The following is a 19,950-nucleotide window of genomic DNA, read 5'->3' on the forward strand; positions in this document are numbered from 1 at the left end:
TTTGTTATTTCTTTTTAATAGGTTTGGAATTCTGTTGGTATCATTCGTTGTTACAACGATGAGCAAGACAACGCTATTGATATAGAATTCCATGATACCTCCATACATCATGCCACCCACCTCCCTAACTCCCTGAACCACACCATGGCCGACCTCTCTACTGAAGCTATTTTATTGGCCTGTGAGAGTACAGAGGAACTTGCAAGGTGAGCCATGGCTTTGCTCTGTCAAGCTTGTAGTGTGGAATTACGCTTACCACGTTTCATATAGCTCAGCTTTTATCACTTCAGTTTAGATTTTTGGCTTTTGATCTTGTTCTTTTATTTATGGGGCTGCTTTTGAGGAGGATTTTTCACCCCCACCCATGTGCAATCTTCAGGATATTTGAAGATGTATTTTGTTTCCTGTGGATTTTCTTCAAATCCTTTTTTTCTTTTTTCCCAAACACACACATACTAGAAAGTGCATGCACTGCCAGCACAAAGGAAACTGTAAACGTGAACAATAGTCTTTCAGTCTGCTCAGATCAATGATAAATTGTGAGGTCTGTGCTATTTCTTTTCATAGCGTTGCTAAGGAGAGATGTTTGGAGATACCCACAGTCTTAGAAGAAAAATTATAATGTGAAGAGCTTAAGAACAGTTAAGAGCAGCAGCAATACTATTGCTGGGTTTTTTGGTTGTTTTTTTTCTGTAGAAATATCTTGAAGGAAGAACTTTTTTACTACTCTGACACAAATAGCACTGTGACAGGCTGAGAAGCAATCTTTGCCTTTGGGAGTATTATTTGTATGTATTGATTATCTGACGTTGGACTTTTTCCCAAAGTGAGGTGAACATGTGAGTCATCTATCAAAAATAATGGTGTCTGTGAATTGGTTACAGACAATTTTCAATTATTAAGATGTCAGAAACAAAGTTCCCTTTTTTTTTCTCCTGAAGGACAGCATGATTTGACAAATATGTAATAAAGGCTTGTAGTCAGGAGTACTGAGCACCTTCAGTTCTTATTAACGCTAATTAAGCACAACACTTGTCTATTTCCATCTAAAAATCTCCTTTCAGACCTCTAATGTGTCTCTCATGCTTCAGAGGCTCTAAGTCTACAGTGCTGGAGTTCAGGTTGGTTCTTCAGTTTTTGAATAGTAAGAGCAGGGCTTTGCAAATGACTCCTTGTAATCTGTAGGATGACATTGTTCCTTTCCAGGAGAGCCACAGGTTCAAGGGCTCTGATAGAAACTTATTAGCTTAGTGTAGTTGAAATGCATGGTATATTTTCAGATATTTTATTTATTTTTTCTTGTTTAAATACATACCTCTTGTTCTTTTTCTCTCTTTCAGCAAACTCCACTGCATTCATTTTAGCTCCTGGGATGCAAACAAGGAGTGGACAGTAGATATGCCAAAGGATGAAGATATTGAAGCTATCTGTCTAGGTCAGGGCTGGGCTGCTTGTGCCACTAGTGCCTTGCTGGTTCGACTGTTTACAGTTGGAGGAGTTCAGAAAGAGATATTCTGTCTCCCAGGTCCAGTGGTGTCTATGGCAGGGCATGGAGAGCAGCTGATGATTATTTACCACAGAGGTATTTCTCCCTTCTGTCCTTTTTATGTCCTGAGTTCGTGTTTTCATTTCCTTGTCTGTTCCTGGCTTCAGATGCTGTATTTGTGTAGTCATCAGAAGTATTTTACTTTTCCCCCTTGTCTTGATGATGGTTACACTGTCACAACCTGTAAGTCTTCAGCATCTGACAGTAAAGCATATGTTTTATATTGGGATGCCTAGATTAACTTGTGGGGAACAGGAGAATTTTATAACAGTAGCACAAATAGATTGAACTTAGGTTTCGGTCATGCCATGATTAATTACTTGAGGAAATTAAGGAACTAGTTGTTATGCATACTTTGTATGTCCGAAGTGGCAAGTAGTCTCTTGTCTGGGAGTTTGTTTGTGAATAACACTGCCTTAGACTTAGCTTTTGATTCAGAAGTTACCTAAATCTAGCTAAGTGACAAAGACCATTTGCTTTCTAGCACAGTCTTTGACCAACTTCTTCCTAGGTACTGGATTTGATGGAGAGCAGTGCCTTGGGGTACAGCTGATGGAGCTAGGAAAGAAGAAGAAACAAATTTTGCACGGAGACCCTCTTTCTCTTACACAGAAGTCCTATTTGGTGTGGGTTGGATTCTCAGCAGAAGGTATGAAATTAAATGAAATGCAAATAGAATTAATAAGATAAAATTAATTGAAGTCCTGAACTGGGGTCAGTTCCCTTGCAGTAGCACTGGCTGTCAGAAGGTGGCGCTTCTTTCTAAGGAAAGCAGTTTGCCGGCGCTGTCGCGCTGCTTGGGTGAGAGGATATTGAATTTGAGTTACGTAAAACGTCATTTCCCAGCAGTATCCACCAGTTCAAACTCAGCCACGTCATAATTAGTTGCCTGTCAGAATAATGCTCTGTATTTGTATCCAACAGGTACCCCGTGTTACGTGGATTCTGAGGGAATTGTGAGGATGTTGAACCGAGCACTTGGGAACACTTGGATTCCGGTGTGTAACACACGAGAGCATTGCAAAGGAAAATCTGATCATTACTGGGTCGTTGGCATCCATGAAAACCCCCAGCAGCTGAGGTCAGATATACCCCAAAGGAAATGCTCTGTTTGTCTTACCTTCTAGAAAGAGAAACTGGAAATGAGTTTTACTAAAACAGATACACAGTAATGGCTCTAGTTCCCGAATGTAATTCAGCGTGGATGTTTCATTACTAAGTTTGTTTTGAATAGACTCTTGGTTTTATAATGTGTGACAAACTAATATTAGCTTCTTGCCTTGGCTGGCAGACATGTGCACTTTGTTATGAAATCACGTCTGTGATGCAGGCACATTTGTAAGACTGCACTTTGCTTATGGTTGCTCTTAGGATTCTGCTTCTGTTGCTGATATATTTTTTTAAATTTCTGAGTTTTTAGCTATATTTTTCCCTTTTGCCCCTTTGAGAAGACTCAAATCCTGTAAGTAATCTACATTGTTAGGCACAGATAAATAAGAACAATCTGGTACTATGTTAATATTTAAACTGTGGCCACAAGAAAGATTCTGGGAAAGTGCTGATGTGCTCAAATAATTATCTAGCTGAGAGTGACCCATTACTTTCAAAATGTGAGTATTCCTCTTAATTGCAACAAGCACCAGAGACACTTAGTTGCCAAGCTTTGTGTGTTGTCTTATTTGGTGATCTATGTCCTTTTCCCACTGGATCATAGAATCCTAGAATCCTAGAGTGGCCTGGGTTGCACAGGAGCACAGTGCTCACCCAGTTCCAAGCCCCTGCTGTGTGCAGGTCGCCAACCAGCAGCCCAGGCTGCCCAGAGCCACATCCAGCCTGGCCTTGAATGCCTGCAGGGATGGGGCATCCACAGCCTCCTTGGGCAACCTGTTGCATTTTATTGAAATTTAGGCTGTCTCACTTTGCTGCTCATGCAGTTCACCACGAATGTGCAGGACACGTGGCATTGGTGAGGTGATCAGCTGCAAGTCAGTCCTCTTGTCTTTCTGCTCCAAGAGGGATGGTGCTGACCTCTGAATTGCAAAGGGCATTCGATTCAAAGCCACCAGCATACTGAAGATAAGGAGTGGGGAGGGTTATTGTAGGAACAACCTGTGCTGTAATCAACGTGGATAGCCAGAGCACTAATGCTTCCTTTTTCCCCTAGTGTTTGAAACAGCAGCTTAGAGCTATGAAAGCAGACATTTTTGTCAATGCTTGTTGGTGCTGCTGGAAGCACAGCTCTTCTCCAATCACTGTGTTGCTTAAGTGATAGTTACCAGAACACTAGTTCAATGAAACATTAAGACTACGTTGTTAGTATCTGTGTATCTGCATGCCCTCCCTTTTTGTTTTCGCCCTCTGTGTGCCTACATACATCACTGTTAAGCCCAAAACCTTCATCAGAATAAGCAGTCTGTGCCTGCTCTTTTTCCAATGGCCTTTTGTTGTTTGGTAGGTTGTGCATTTGATAAACTGCACTTATGTTTTGTAATTGCTGTCAAATTGTGTGTTGTGTGAGATAGAGATCTGTGTCTGTTCTGTGCCATACTTGGAGTTTCTGATGTGAACAAGAGCAGCGTGTGCCTTGCTGCTTTCAAAATCTTTTATTGGTTGCAGTGTAAAAATAACCCTTCATAATGCAATCTTACATCCTGCTATATTTAAGTCAGTAATTTAATTACTACTTTTTAAAGACCAAATCCTCTTAAAGTGCCTTGCTTCTTAGGAGACGTGGTTTAGATGATGAGGATCACAGCTGCTTTTTCTTTCCCGTGCACAGGTGTATTCCTTGCAAAGGAGCCCGATTCCCTCCGACACTTCCACGTCCTGCAGTGGCAATATTATCTTTTACACTCCCTTACTGCCAAGTTACAACAGAAAAGGGACAGATGGAGGTATGGAATGATGTTGAGACCACAGCTGATTGTCTTAGACATCCGCATAGCAGGGATTATACAAGCTTTCTATTAATCATCTCTGCGAGGAAGAGAGTGGTACAAACTCTGCATAAGGCACCTGGCAAGGGAGGTTATCTGAGTTCAGGCTTTTGGGTGGCTTTTTTTCTGTTTGTTTTGCTTTACAGCTGGTTCTAGAAAAATACTTAATGAGGCTGTTAGAGTTGACACAAGGTTTATATTTACATTATAAATTATGTATATTGTATACGTATATATAAAATATTATAAATTACATTTAAAACATTTATTTATATTTATAAATAATCTCATTCTGACCAATGAAGGAGAACACCTAGAAAAGTATATCAATTATCCAATTTTTAATTGATTTGTGTATTACGGTGTCGTGGGGTTCAGCTGTAGTACACAAAATAGAAATTAATATGAAATGCTGGCTTCAAACTTAGAGACTGTCTAGTACTGTTGGAAGTTTATTCTCATTGATAGAAGTGTAAAGGGTTTCAGCAAGTGCTTTGCTTCTGTGAACTCACTGGAATTCATGTTGAGGATCTATTTATTTATTAATGTATTCTTTATTTGATGGACCATGGTGGTTTGCTTGTTTTGTTTTTCCTGTCCTTTCCAAACAATAAAAGGGAAACTTTGGAAACTGGAACTGTCAGTTTAGCCTGAGGGAATGTGTACTTTAGTGTGTGTTGTGCTTATGAAGAAACAGATGATTCCTAATAGATCTAATGAGTGGCTTTGAATGAGTTATTTTTCCACACAGCTAGGCTGGTGCAATAACCATACCAGTATTTCACTGGAAAACATCAGCTATGAGGTTTTTTTTTCAGCTGTCTCACAAATGAGTGTTACTCCTACAGTTCCAGTGTTACTGTGGAATCCTTCCACTTTGCTGGGGGACAGAAATTACAAGATAAAACAATCAATTTGTTCAAGAATTGCCTGTGCTGGTAGCAAAGTGATAAATGTCTAAGAATCATCCTACTGAAAGCCCGTGGTGCAAATGGGATTTAGAATACGTGGAGTCTGTTCAGTTTGTAGATGGATGTTAGTGTGGTCTGTTCATCCTGAGGAGGCATTGGCATTTGAGGAGAGCTGCCTACCTCTCACCATCGTTATAAAATGAAAAGAAGACTGAAGAATGAATGATAAAATCCTTTGTAAGTTGTTGGGCATTGAGCTCAGAGCTTCCTTGTTTCCCCCCCACCTGACCTCCAGAATGTCTTTCTTTTTTTCAGGAGCAATACTGGCGTTCAGTTGTATTTCACAACTATGTGGATTACTTATCAAAAAATGGCTACGAGCTTGATGAAAATGCTAAAAGTCAGCCAGTGAAGGAACAGCAGGAACTTCTGATGAAATTGTTTGCTGTAAGTACAAGGAAATCAAAACCAAAAACGATCCCTGAAACTTTGAGTAGATGGCATTTGATTTAAACTCTGATGTGATTCTCTGAGTGGAAGTTTGGCTCATCCAGTGGAAGTTGGTGCTCCCCAGATGCAATAAGAGGTGGATGGCAGGTCATGTTGTTATTGCTTATCACAGGATAGAAAGAAGGAAGGCTTCCTAACCAAAAATTAAAGAAAAAACAACCCTCTAAAAGAAGCTTGATAATTTTTGTCTTTATTCACAAACCTCATCATGTTCTGGTCCTGTAGTCTTCAGAGGGCTGTGTCACTGAGCTGTGTAACTCTCAAGGCTTTTCTCCTTCCAGCTTGCTTGTAAACTGGAGCGTGAATTCCGCTGTGTGGAACTTGCTGACCTCATGACACAAAATGTTGTGAGTTTAGCCATCAAGTATGCATCCCGCTCGCGAAGACTCAATTTAGCTGAGCGACTCAGCGAGGTGGCTGTAGAGAAAGCAAGTGAATTGGCAACAGCTCTGGAGGATGAGGAGGAGGAGGAGGATTTCCCAACTCACATGAATGCTGGGTAATGCAAATTTCTGGGATTAAAAAGCTGGGAATGTTTTTACTGATTTCTTAATGGTGGCTTCAGAGGCAAAGTGGAGCTGATTCTGAGTTGCTCTGATTATTTTTTACTTCTGTTTTCTTCTAAGCTTTTGTTGTTTTGATCGACTCCAACCTATTTTTTTTCTCTTTGCCTTTTACCTCTTTTTCATCCACACCCACCTTAAGGCCTTTTACTTCCCTCCAGCTCCCTCTTCTTTCAGCTACCTCAGGGTATCCCACTGTGTCTTGTTCCCTCACCTCTAATCCCAGCTCTTCAAAACGAATGAAATATTACAGGTTTGCAGTTCATTCATTTCTTTGTATCTGTGCTCCTACCTTTCCTCCTATATCTATGTCTGTTTTATCTGGAGGCAAAAGAAGTTTATTTTCCTCTCTGTTTATTGTTGTTTTGCATTTGTTTTAAACTGTGGAACATATGGGAAGAGCTGTGTGTTCTTGCTTTGCATCTGGATGATGCAGCTGGAAGGAAGCAAGTAGCTAACCACCAGTCAGTTAAAGCAGAGAAATGTCATAATGTTTTATCAGAAGCAGTGTCCTCCCACAGCAATTTTCTGTGTGCAATTTGTAACTTTTTTAGGCAAGAGGAAGTGATAAGCTGAGGGATTTATCTATAGCCTTTCCCTTTTCTCCTGTGTGAAACTGCATGTTTAAAACTCCTTGCCAAATGGTCTGCCCCCTTCTGGAGTATGAATGGGAGTTGCTATCCCGTATCTGCCCACTCCGAGGGCTGAAATACACCACAGACACTGCGTTGTTCTTAGCACCCAAGCAATTTAATACTGGCATTCTAATTAAGAGAAATGAACCTTTTGTTTACATGTGCATGCATTTTAGTAATCAGTAAAGAGGGAAATGCAAGAAATGTACATGCTATAGTTTGGGAATTTAGAAAATTGCTGGATTAAACATGAAAGCCTGCTGCCTAAATTTCAGGCTGAAAATACGAGTCTCTGTTGTCAGGTGTGCATTTGTTTATGCAGAAAAGTAGCCTGGTTTTTCTCACCATAGTGGAGGTATTTATATTTAAATGGAGATTACAGAAGGTGTCTTCTGTTTGTGTTTACCTTTGTGGCAAAGTGTCCTTAGCAGCCTTGTTGTGAGCTCTGAAGAAGGTGGCAAAAGCTTGCTCTTCGTGTTTGAGTGTTTGCTCTTGTGTGCAGAGCTGTTTGAAGAATGGTGCCAGCACTTGTACTGGTGTGAGACTCAGGTGGTTTAGTAGCTGTGTGGTCTGTCTTAGAGCTACATGAGAACCACTGCAAGTGCTTTGTACTGAACTGCAGTGGTTAATGAAACTTGATTTTTAGTAATCATTGCATTGTAATCGGTGTAACAAGTGCCAAATGTTACTCATCTTATTTCCTAAATTAGTTAAGTAAGTTAGCCTTCGTTTCAGTTTACTGTGTGAATGTGGTGGAGTTCCAGGCACCTCTTCCTTCCTGATGAATTCCTTCCTTTTAGTTACAGCACCTCTGCCACAGAGTGGGGCCGGCTGCCAGGCAGAAGTGCTCAGCAGGACCAAGAGATGGAAGAGGCTGAGGAAACCGATGGGTGTGAGGAGGCAGAAGGAGTGCCTGAAGTGCCTAAACAGAGTAAGAATAATCTGTTCTCTGAGTGGGATGGAAGCTATAGAATCATTTGAGTTGGAAGGGACCCTTAAGGGCCATCTAGTCCAGCCCTGCTGCTATGAGCAGGAGCACCTTGATCAGAGCCCCATCCAGCCTGAGCTTGGGCAGAAACAAAACAGAAGCAGGGCATCAACCACCTGTCTGGGAAACCTGTGCCAGTGCTTCACTACCCTTATCATAGAAGACTTCTTTCTGATGTGCAGTCTAAATCTCCCCTCTTTTAACTGGAAACCATTTCCCCTTGTGCTATCAAGGCATCTTATCTGGATGTGTTCTTCACAGACTTGATAAGGAATTCTGGAATTTCCCTGATAACTTTTAGTTTGGATAACTCAGCAGTATATAGCACCAAACAAGTGATCATAGAATCACAAGGTTGGAAAGGACCTGCAAGATCACGTAGTCCAACCATCCTAATGGAGTTTTCTCTCTGTTTTTTTATTTTATTTTTTATTTTTTGCATAAAATTTAGGAAAGGCAGGCACACCACCTGACAAAGAGGTGAGGTTCAATTTAGAAGCCAGTATAAATTAATTGTTTCTTTCACTGAGTTTTGACAGCTTGCAACTGTAGCAGGGGCTGTGTTTTCTGCAGGCTAGTTAGAACAGGCCTAGTGGTTTCTAATCCCTCTTGGCTTTAGCACATGAAAAAATATGCAACAGGTCTAACAGGGTGACATACAGAAACTTCTGACCCTGAGCTTCCTGTTGCCAGAATCCCCTGCATGACAGAGCCCACCTGATCAGGGTCTGTAGCCCAGCGTGTGCCTGCAGTCGCTGCAGAGTAACAGAATGTGTGTCTCCTGCTCTGTCACAGCTCGCTCCTGTATTGTCCATAACTGCTTCAAGGGATCCCTGGGGAGTTTTTTTGTTGTCTGACACTGTTTCTAATGTGCTAGGTCACTCTGTGATGCTATTATTTGATTTCAGTTCAAGTCCTGCAGGAGATGAACTGATGGACCAACAGTTCACTGAGTATTCCCTCTTCAGCATCTGGGCTTTTACTTGCAAAAGAATTGTCAGGCAGTCTGCAGTGTTCTGATGTTCCTATCGTTACCAAAGGCAGACTGTTTTTTTTTTTTTCCTCCTTTACTTTGTCTCCATTCACCTCCTCATCTGTCCCATCCTGCTGTGTGTTTCTATGTGCTGAAAATATTCATTTGGGGACTTTTAAGTGGTGATCTGGAGGAGAAAAGCAAAATGAGTTTAGTGATTATCTATAGGGTGTGTTAGCTTCTTACCTCCAAAGAAAGGAGACAAAAGATGGATGGATGGAAAGATAGCTTCACCTGTAAAACAGATCTACTGCTTTCTGGTTTACTATAGTTATGCCAATGCTGTAAAAAGTAAATATAAATATCTTATAGTTGTCTACCCCTTATTGTTAAGCATTTATTTAAAAATCATGCTTCTCTCTTTCAGACATGACTAGCTTTTCTAATTCAAAAAAAATAGGTTGAAGAAATCAGTATAGAACTCTTAAGATAAATCCAGTTAAAGAAGATGGATGGCTTTGTAAAAGTGTGTGCACAATTTGGAAATGCATATTTTAAAGTACAGACTGGTTCCTATGACTTGCTTGTGTGTTTAGGATTTTGTTTTTAACTGGTTCTTACGTTTTACTGTACCTTTTTGTTCCAAAGGGCCAAATCCTTTCTCCAAAGCAGTCTCTGCAGCAGAGGTGATTACTCCTAAGTCTGGTGAGTAAATCTCCATTTATTCCACTGTAAGAACTTTGCCATGCCTCACCACCTCCGTGCCTGTTTTTTTCTGTCCTCTCATTGCTACTGAAATGCAGTGCCTAACAGTGCTGTCAAGGAGTAACTTATGCTGATTGTTATGTTCACATTTTCAAGAGGTTCCTTATTCCTGTTGATGTCATCTTTACCTAATGATGCTCTTCAACACCACGCTGATAACCTTGCTTGTGCCAAGTGCTGAATCAGTTTGTCTGCCTGGCTGTGTCCTAAAGGTGTTCTTTCAGACAGGGAAAAATTAGAACAATGATCATTTGATTTGTCTTCATAATTACAGATATGTTCCTTGATTGCACTCACAGAGCAGAGTTAGTAACCCTGCCATAGGACTGTTAGTCTGGTTTAACAGGCAGGGCAGAATACAGTCCTGCATTCTTTCTTGCTTCTTCCCTCCTGCCATCCTCCAGCAAGATGAATAGGAATGGAAATGGAGGAAACAGTGGGTGTTCCTATGGATTTGTACTTGTAGGTCCAGTGTGGCTTTTCTGATGACTAATAGCTGAGGATGTATAGTATGACCTTCATGCAGTTAACAAAGCGCATTTCTTTTTAGCCAAATACTTTCAAGCCTAAAGGGAACTTCTTTGCTTTGGTGTGGGATAATGAATGCCTCTGATCCAGTCATCATCTTTAATTTTCAACTAACAGAGGCTGAAACATGAAAAATGAGTGTTAGCCACGTTTTTTTGCAAATGAGGCTAATGATCTTTCCTCTGTTTATCTACAGTGTGCGTGTTGTGTGCGCACGCATTTTTACATTCTTCTCTTTCTTTCCTATTAAATAGCTGTAATTGCATCAAGCAGCCAAGGACGAGTGAATCCCTTCAAGGTAAGAATCTTGAACAAGCTGGTTTGATTGTGGCGTTCTGAAAATCACAGCAGGTGATTATATCTAAATAAACAGTACAGCTACGACGGAAATCTTGGAGGGACAGAGCATAAAGGAAGTGTCTGTTTGTTTGTTTTGCTAGGTGTCATCCAGCAAAAAGGACCCATTGGTCCCCTCAGCAAATGTTCTAGACACTATGAGCAAATACTCAAAGAAAATTTCTAGCAGTCGAGCTGTAAACAAGCAGAGCCCTCCAGTTATAAAGCCTCTGATTCCTAAGCCAAAGTCCAAGCAGGTAATGCTTCTGGTCTTTTCATGTTGTTTCAATAAGCAAAAAACAGTCAATTGAGTTTCACCAGCTTTCATCAAGTGTGAAACCTGTTGATTTAGTAAGTCCTTGTAGATGGCAGTGTTCTTTTAAGCATAATGCAGAAATTGATGCAAACGCAGAACAGGAATAAGAAAGTGTTTCTTCATTTGCAGAAATTATATTCTGCGGTGAATCTCGTGCTTTTCTTTTAAATAATGTGAAGTAAATATCTGCTGTGCTGAAGTTGAGCAGTTTATGTAACATTCTTTGGATTAGTTGTTCCGTTCATGGAAATGATTGCTATGCCTTTAGGAAAAGCTTTTTGTTAGGCTCTATGATGTGCCTTGTTTGAGGGTGGCACTGCTGCATTTTTTCACTCACCTTCTTTTTTTAATGCACCAACTTCTGCAGGCTTCAGCAGCGTCCTTCTTCCAGGTACGCACAGCCAGCTGCAGTGAAAAAAGAGTGGGAGAAAGAGAAGAAAAAGCAGGAAATGAGCCCCCTGTGGTCCAAGTCACTGCACAGGACAACACAGAAAACAAAAGGTGAGTGAACGCTTGCTGCTCGGTGCCATAGTCCGATCTTGATAGAACAGCAAGTCCAAAAACTGTTTGTTTCTGAAGACACAGAGCTAGCCAAGGTGCCTTAATATCAAGGTTGAAGTTTTAGCTCACAATTTGTCACATTTGGGAGTTTTCTTCAGATGAACAGCAAACTGGTGCTTACGTTGTGGCAGTTTGATAACATGCTTATTACATTCACAGTGCCAGAGCAGAGAAAGTTCCTGCTTATTCGATCTTTCCAGTTATGCATGGCAGCATTATTCAAAGTGTAAGTTTTGCATCAGGCTGAAACAAATCCATAGAGTGTGTGCATGAATGTGTGGATGAATAATAAACAAACAGTGTGTAATGCACAGTGTGTCGTTTCAGGGCTGTAAGCAACAATTTCTGCCTTGATGATTTTGAAACTGATAATAACCTTTGAAAGATAAGCCATGCTGCTGTACTCTTTCCAAATGCAGGGAAAGCTTAGCATTAAAACATGCCTAGGCAGACTCAGAGATCTGAAAGCTAAACGTTGTATGTGGATGTGTAAATGGTTAATTTTAATATGGGAGCTGCTGGTTTGCTTTGTGCTGTGTATTTTTGTTTTACAGTTTTATTCCTATACTTTTTAAGGAAAAACAGAAAGCCAAAAACTGGCATCACTGAAGCAATATATCTCTTTCTAGCTAACACTCTTAATACATGTTATTCCTCTGCAGCAGATGTATTCTCCACAATCCCAGTCCTCATGAAACTTGCATTATTATAATGACTTTTCATTCAGACTTCATTTAGCTGAGGAAGTCAAATGTAATTATTATTCATTTGGACTACTATTCTTTTCATTGGCCTTAACAGATAAGGTTCTAAAGCATGGGACAAAGAGAACTGTGAAAAGGATTAGCTGAAAGGTGCTACAATGTGCTCTGCTTTTAGGCTGAAGAGACCTTGTCAGAAAGGAAGAGAACCATTATGCTTTATCATTCTGAACCTGAAATGTTAATCTCCACATCTATCACAGAATTAATAAACACACTTGGATTAGCCTTGCCTTGTCAGCATGTTCTGTTAGCATACAGCAAGAGGAGAAAGTGAGCTGCTGACTGTATATGCTGTTGCTTTGGAGAACAAAAAACCCTCTCAAGTGCTGTTTAGAAATGTTATTTTGGGGCATATGGTTTTCTTGTAACCTTCATTAGCTGACATTCTTTCTGTGCTTGTTTAAGACCAAAGACAGGTTTCCAGATGTGGCTAGAAGAGAACAGAGCAAACATTTTAACAGATAATCCTGGTCTGAATGAAGCAGAAGTAATAAAAGAAGGCATGAGTCGGTTTAGGATTCTGTCAACAGAAGAAAGAATGGTAAGAAATGTTCTCTAATTTATTTTTATTTTACATTTCTTTCTTCCCCCACCAATTTTTTGGATTATTTCCAGTTAGCACTTTTTTTCCTTTATATTCCACTGTTGTCCCTCCTCAGGAACTTCAGTTTTGAATTGGACCATGATCTAAAACGTACACTGTGAAAATATTGCCTGTGTTGATGTCTTAACAATAAACAAAACAGAAAGCTGCTTTCCCAGAATGGGGCATCTGGGAGAAATGTAATCAATGGAGAAATAACAAATGAGAAGGGAAGGAGTTAAAAGTGATATAGTGAGACTTAATTCATTGGGGCTTGGTTCTAAAGCCTTTTGGCTTTATGTGTCCAGAAAGACCACTAAAGCCTTCGGTTTCATTTGCAGGCTCAAAGGAATTGTACTTTTGAAGGTGAATGCTGTTACAAAAGAAAAGTGAGGACATTTTACTCAACTCGATTAGCAGCCTCCCTTAGTTCTTAACAGGAATTACTCCATTGCTCCCTTACAATCAGAGAAAGAGGGCATGTAAAATAATGCAGTGCATTTTGTGGCCTGCTGTGTCCTTTTCTACTTAACGATGTGCTTTCTTCACAGGTGTGGACTGAGAAAGCAAAAGGTGGAGCAGGAAATGATTCCACAGAAGACAAAAAACGGAAGCGTCCCACAGCTGCTGAAGATGAGGCGAAAAAGAACGAGGAGCAAAAATCGGAGGAGTCGAATGTATCCAAAAAGAAGAAGCCTTTAGATCAATCAACCAATGTCAGACTGTCATCTTTTGCATTCAAGCAGAGCTAAATAATACCAGCAGAGCTGGTACCTCCTCAGCATCTGCTTTCTCAGTGCAGTTATGCAGTGTTTTCAGAAATGTGCTGCTGCACTCAAAGAGCACTAGCAAAAAGGGAGTGCCTTGCTCCAAATGTTTTTAGAAAGTATTTTGTGATCGACTCTTTAGAGAAATGTTGAATCCATTCATCAGGTCTCTTTGCAAGTTGCTAGTGTAAAGACAGACAGAAGAACTAATGCTAATGGACCTGTTACCTAGAAGTGCAGTGCCACAGTTTTGTGCAGCCATGTGTCCACGCTCATAATATTTGGTGCTAAATATGGGTGAGTTGTTTTGGGGAGCATATGCTATGTACAGAACTGTCCTGTGGTTTTAGAGCCATGGCTTCTCTACCATTCCTTCTGCCTGCTGCAAACACTTGTAAGAGAAGGACAGTGCAAGGAATGAGAAGGAGGGGAAGTTGATGACTTAACATCTTGATGGTCAGCTGCAATGTCAGCATGTGAGGCAGTCACTGAGAAGCCTGACTCAGGCTGGGACAGCAAACCAGGGCAGGTAGGACTGAAGCTGAATTAGGAGTGTTAGGTGTGCGAAAACGAGCCATGCCAGACTGTGCAAATGTGTTTTCCCTGTCTGTACTTCAGTGCTCAGAAATTGTGTGCATTGTTCCACGTGTTTGTTTTTAAAATGAAATGGGATTGTTCCTTTCCTTTACAGTTTTTGTAATTAAACAGACTTTAAGGCAGTCATATTTACCCTTCTTTGGGGAAGAGGCAATGTGTCTAGTAGATACATTTGAAAGAAATTCAAGTTTCAGAACTTTTTTTTTTGAGATAAACCAATTTAACATAACAGCATCCTGGGTTTTTTTTTTCTGGCTTTACGAATCTTTTTATTCTTCATTTCTCTTCATTTTATTACTGAAAAGCCAAATGATTCTCCATTGGGAAGACATTTTTAACATTAAAATCTGTAGGTTGAAGATCCAGAGCGATTTTTGTACATTGCAGAGGTGTTCTGCAAAGAAAAACCCCTCCTGTTTTCCCTGTACTTAGAAAATAGAAGGGTCGTGATGTCAGCTGGGATGGTAAACACATAGGGAAAAATCTTAAGACCCATTAATTTAAATCCCTTTTTTAGATCCACTGTTCTTGTAATTGTTTCTCATGTTATGGTTCAGTGCTGACAGTAAGTAAGAATTAATGTAAGTGTACTTACACAGAGGGACTGCATTGACACAGCAGAAAATCCAGAAGAGTAGTGGGATATTCCAACAGTTGTCTGCATACTTTGAGAAGAAATGATGGTATTGATGGCTGTACAGGATGAGTGTTTTAGGCAGCAAGGCATATTTCAGCATTTGGGTTTACTGAAGAACAACAGGATGGCAGTGGTAAGAAAAACATCCTGATAGAAAATCACTGTGGGCTTAGTGAACTGTGTGATGTTGTTTTTCTGCTGGACTGGGTAATTGTGATGACAGTTTAGAGTCCTCATCATGGTCCTGGGAGATGGGGTGAGTGGGAATGGACAACGTTTCTTTTTTTCTTCATATTCAAACTGAGCTACCTGCCCAGTGTCCTTTTATGCAGGCCAAAATACAAGAAGAAATTAAGTCTCCAGGGCTCCTTCATGAAGGCTGCATTGTGTACTTGTGCAGTGCATTGATATCTTGGGCTCACGACATTGAAGTCCTTTGCAGGCTCAAAAGGTGAACTGAAAAATCAGGTAGATAAGAAAAGAGTCTGGAACTGGCTTAGAAATGTACTCTGTGTCCCAAATTATGATGGGGAAAAAAAAAAACCAAAACATTTTAATGACTAAGATGGAAATCCTTCTTTGAAAAGCAGAATGTTCAGATTGGATGACTTTGGGAACATCTGGGCACGTGTCAGTGAATTATTTCTACCTTATTCCTCCTGAGCAGGATGCTGACTGGTAGCTTCTGATGCAGTGGCATTGTTTTGGAGGGAAAAATAGTGCTGCTGATGAAAGAGAAACAGAACCAAGCTGGTCTGTAGATCCAGCTGTTGGGTCTGTGTCTGTTTGCTGTCTCACATCTTCAAATTGCACAAATCCAGCACAGTTCCTGCTCTGCAATGGAAGCAGGTAGGTACAGCTGGTCCCACGAAGCATCCAAAGTCCTTTTGGCTCCTGTAGGAGGGAGGAAACATCCAAAGTAAACTTGCAGAAAAGTTTTCTGGCTGGTTTCAGAGAGCTGGATCTTTGCAATCGCGTGGCTCTTCTGAACAAACATGTCAAAGGTCTGTTTTGAGGGAGACTCCTGGATTTAGTGGATGAATTCATGGAAATAACTGAGAGGACGTCAGATTCCATTTGCAAGTCCCCAGTTCCTGTTTGCTTTTCTCCTGGCTTAATTTTTGTTTTATATTTTTTGTGGGTTTCATCAGACCCAATGTCCACAGCCTGGGGGCCACAGTCTGAATCTCACTGCTGTGCACGGGGCTGGAAAGCAGCAGCAGAACTGCTTCCTACATTACAGCTGGGATCTCAGAGGTAGGGGGCTGGAGGTGGTGGTGTGCCCTTCTTGCAGTCCTCCACTTTGCAAAATGGTGGAGAGGTGCAAAAAGGAACAGCATTTTAGCCCTGGCATTTAATTAAGCCTTAACTAAGCGCTGCTGCTGGCCCCAGCACCAAAACTAGCAGCCAGCAGCAGCACCTGCCTTGCTTCCAGACCCCAGCTCTTTCATCAGAGCTGCACTCTGCTCCATTGCCCAGCTGCAGGCAGAGCTGCAAATAACCTCCCAGTGCCAGGAGGCTTCCACCTGGCTGGGCAGTGCCAAGCAGAGCTGGGTGTTCACAGAACGATGAACTCAAACCTACCAGAAAACATGGAATGGATCTTTAAAGAAAACTTAAAACCTGACTAGCTGTTTTTCTTTCAAAATAGGACTTAATTCCCAGCTGTGGGGCTCTGTGCTCACCCCACGCCTGCAGTGCAGCAGTGGAAAGCGCTGCTGCATCTCAGCCTGCTCCCCTGCTACTGTCACAGCTCCTTTCCACATCCCAGGAGCACAAAGCATCTCCTCTCCCTCACTCTGCTTCTGACTGCTGCGTTTTTCCATTTCATCGTGTTGTTTGACCTTAAAGACAATCCCCATGCCAAAGCCTGCTGTCTTTTTTTACACATGGGGTATTCTGTTGTACATCAACAGATCGAGTCGTGCAACGCATCCAGCTTTGCAGGACAGATACAACTGCCAAAAACCAGCCAAAAAGACTCCTAGCAGAGGGTGCAGCCTGCTGGCCTTTCAAAGCAGTGAGTACCCACCTGAGCTCTGCAGCTGGAGAGCGTGGCAAGCCCTTTATCTCTGGAGAAGATCTATAAATGGACGACTTGGCGTGCTGGAGCATTGCAGACCTGTTTGATTTCAGAGGGAGTGCCAGGCTCACAGGAAGCCAGTCATTTATTCCGAGAAAAGAACACTTGTACTGTAAAGCAATAAGGTTTGTATTCACCTCCCAAAGAATATTTTCTTTGGCTTTCCAAGCTTTGTAATATAATTCTGCTGCAAAGGAAAACAATGGCCCAACTCATTCGTTTACTTAGAGGCAGGCACCACGCTGATCTTTACCTGGGCTGTGAAGAGCCGCTTGACGCAGGACTTGAGTGGACACAAATGGTCAGGAAATGGGGGTGAACAATTTGAAGTGCTGTGTTGCCAGAGAGCAGCCTGCTCTGCGAATGGCTTTATTGATCCTGGGCTAATAATGCTGAGAAGCAATGGAGTGGGGAGGTGCACGGGCACAGCGAGCTCCACTGGTGAAGCTGAAGCCATCCGTGGTTCAGAATTGGGACGGAGAGCTCAGCAGGGCTGTGCTGGGGCTATGCTCTGGCTCAGTGCTAAAGGTGCTATTGATCTGCATTGCTCTCCTGCCTGAGCTCTTAGCAAGACATCAGGCCGACACAAATCGCTGCAGATGGGTTGAGGAGGAGGAATTTGTCAGCTCAGACTTTAAGTGCTGAGTTCAGTGCCCAGTGCTTCTACTTGAGTCAATGGCAGAAAAAATACAGCGTGTGATTTAATTCTGCCATTTAATGGCTGTCAGTGCAGAAATTGCATTTAAGAAATGCTTTTTAGATGGCTTCACTTGACCCAGAGAATACTGCCCAGGTCCTTCCTCAGCCATTCTGGCACAGCAGTGGTTCCCTTAAGGAGTTCTTAGTGGTCGTCGTTGCCCAGTGGGCACTGGGGTTAATTAATAGAGAATTGTTGATAAAATCTTGGCCCGAGGAGTACCGAGGAACATAGGCACCTTTGGAAACTCCTTTGGAAACGACTAAACCCAGCAGCACATCCCCATTGAATGCAGGGCTGCAGGTGGGAGCACAGAAACACCAGCACATGGAATTATCCCATATGATGGGAACATACTGATGAATATGTAATTGCATGTGGAATGAATGACGTATTTCCATCATGGAAAAGCGCTGTTTGACATATCCCAAGACCCCCTGGAGGCAGCAGCCAGTCGTTTTCCCCTTTCCCCCCATCCCTGCTTTTGCAGCTCCGTGCTCCCCACGGGCGGTTTGCGGGTGGTTCGGCCCGCGCCTCGAACCCGGATCCCGGCGGCTGGCGGAGCGGTGACGTAAGAGCGGCGCCAGCCAATGGGAGCGGCGCGGGCGGTATAAAGCGGGCCGCTGCGCTCAGTCGGGTGGGAGCCTGGTGGGGTTGAGGGAGGGCAGTGTGGGACCGGGGTTTGTGCAGCGCTCTCGGCCGGGCCGGCTCTGCCGGCGCCTATGGCGACGGCACGGAGCTGCAACGGGTACGCACGGCGGGAGGGACCGCCATCCCCCACGCTGGGCACGGAGAAGCCGCGTGTGTCCGCCGCTAGCGGCGGCAGCGGGGACGGATGGCGGGGCGAGCGGCCCCGCAGCGAGGAGGACAACGAGCTGAGCCTGCCCAGCCTGGCGGCCGCCTACACCACCATCCTGAGGGCGCTGGGCGAGGATCCCGAGCGGCAGGGGCTGCTGAAGACGCCCTGGAGGGCGGCCACCGCCATGCAGTTCTTCACCAAGGGCTACCAGGAGACCATCGCGGGTAGGCGGCCGCGCCGAGCCCGGAGGGGCACCTGGGGCGGGGGTTCACCTCGCCTTCCTTCCTACTAGCCGTGCCAGTAAGGGCTGCGCTCGGTGCGTGCTGTAATGCGGGGCTTGGGAAACGAGGGAGTTCCCCTCCGGTTCCCCTTCCGCTCCTTCTGACGCTCGTAGGTGAGTTTCGGTTGGAGGATGAGGGACGCGAGCGCTGAGCCGGGCGCTGCTCAACCCGGAGCCTGCCTTGCGGCTTCGCTTTCCCTTTTCGTTTCCCCGAAGCCCTTCTGCGTGTAACTCGCGGCGCTAACTCGCTGAGCAATTCTTCCTGTTGCGATGTCACGTCCTAAACTCGCCCTGGGAGCTGCTGCTCCGTCTCTGGGGGCGAGCCTGGTGTTCAGCTTCACGTCGGTGCTGGGTTGTCCTCTCGTTCGGTCTCGCCGCACGCCGTGTTTGGGATGGACTCTCATCGAGGTCTCGCACAACGGCACTTTGTCTGCTCAGAGTCATAGAATGGCCCGGGTTAGAAGGGACCTCAAGGATCACGAATCTCCAGCCCCCCCGTGCCACCCTGCTCAGGGGCTGCATTTGTCTCCTTGTTGCACTGTAATACAGGAGCTCTCACGCCCAACCTGCCTGGTTCAAGCATGGTTTTCTTCTTCTGAACACATTTCTGTGCTGAGAGGTTGCTCACTCTCAGCTCCTCTCTCAATATTACTGCAGCTAAACCAGATGGATTCCTGTTAATTCACCCCAAGCTTTTGCTCCGCTGGATAATGAGGGATGCTGGTTCATCTGTCCCAATCTCACATGTGTTTCTTAGAGCAGAGTGGTTCTGGGTACCCCCTTCTGAATGGTCAGCCTTGGTGGCACTGGCACAGGTTGCCCAAGGAGGCTGTGGATGCCCCATCCCTGCAAGCATTCAAGGCCAGGCTGGATGTGGCTCTGGGCAGCCTGGGCTGCTGGTTGGCGGCCTGCACACAGCAGGGGTTGGAACTGGATGAGCACTGTGCTCCTGTGCAACCCAGGCCATTCTATGATGATTCTATACACTGTTTCTATCCACCTGTTACTCTCACTGTTAGGTACTGTGCTCCTGGGCTGCTTTTTGTTTGGCTACTTTTCTAGGAAATAAGAGGAAGCTGTGATGCAGGCATCCTTTCCTGTGCTGGGTGGGTTGTCTCTTGTGCTTCTGGTCTTCCTGCTCTTAGTAGTGAAGTGGGGGGGGGGGGGGGGGGGGG

The 19,950-nt window shown here is 43.5% G+C and overlaps 2 protein-coding genes and 1 long non-coding RNA gene across 4 annotated transcripts in view; 2 read left to right on the forward strand and 1 right to left on the reverse strand.

The window, feature by feature from the left end:
- WDHD1 (WD repeat and HMG-box DNA binding protein 1) overlaps window positions 1-14,528 on the forward strand; it is a 30,970-nt gene extending 16,442 nt beyond the window's left edge. For both annotated transcript variants that reach the window (XM_042814296.1, XM_042814297.1), the window contains exons 13-26: window positions 22-206; window positions 1,341-1,582; window positions 2,058-2,195; window positions 2,471-2,627; window positions 4,326-4,440; window positions 5,709-5,840; window positions 6,185-6,402; window positions 7,902-8,032; window positions 9,711-9,767; window positions 10,610-10,653; window positions 10,796-10,948; window positions 11,375-11,508; window positions 12,738-12,873; window positions 13,467-14,528. In XM_042814296.1, coding sequence (XP_042670230.1) covers window positions 22-206; window positions 1,341-1,582; window positions 2,058-2,195; window positions 2,471-2,627; window positions 4,326-4,440; window positions 5,709-5,840; window positions 6,185-6,402; window positions 7,902-8,032; window positions 9,711-9,767; window positions 10,610-10,653; window positions 10,796-10,948; window positions 11,375-11,508; window positions 12,738-12,873; window positions 13,467-13,667 — 2,043 coding nt within the window. In that variant the 3' untranslated portion in view covers window positions 13,668-14,528. The remainder of the gene's footprint in view (window positions 1-21; window positions 207-1,340; window positions 1,583-2,057; window positions 2,196-2,470; window positions 2,628-4,325; window positions 4,441-5,708; window positions 5,841-6,184; window positions 6,403-7,901; window positions 8,033-9,710; window positions 9,768-10,609; window positions 10,654-10,795; window positions 10,949-11,374; window positions 11,509-12,737; window positions 12,874-13,466) is intronic.
- On the reverse strand, window positions 5,681-17,369 carry LOC122158002. The gene is made up of 4 exons (XR_006168094.1): window positions 16,949-17,369; window positions 14,875-15,810; window positions 11,345-11,412; window positions 5,681-6,320 (listed from the first exon to the last, which is right to left on the reverse strand). It is a non-coding gene; the product is annotated as an uncharacterized LOC122158002 (long non-coding RNA).
- Window positions 17,370-18,349: 980 nt separating this feature from the next.
- The window catches only part of GCH1 (GTP cyclohydrolase 1), a 19,196-nt gene continuing 17,595 nt past the window's right edge, over window positions 18,350-19,950 (forward strand). Inside the window, exon 1 of the mRNA XM_042813702.1 lies at window positions 18,350-18,719. Within this exon, the coding sequence (XP_042669636.1) occupies window positions 18,419-18,719 (301 nt within the window). The 5' untranslated portion in view covers window positions 18,350-18,418. The remainder of the gene's footprint in view (window positions 18,720-19,950) is intronic.

Source organism: Centrocercus urophasianus, unplaced genomic scaffold (genome assembly GCF_019232065.1).
Source record: "Centrocercus urophasianus isolate 14NV4802_14NV808 unplaced genomic scaffold, USGS_Curo_1.0 seq_14, whole genome shotgun sequence".
Classification (NCBI taxonomy): Eukaryota; Metazoa; Chordata; class Aves; order Galliformes; family Phasianidae; genus Centrocercus; species Centrocercus urophasianus.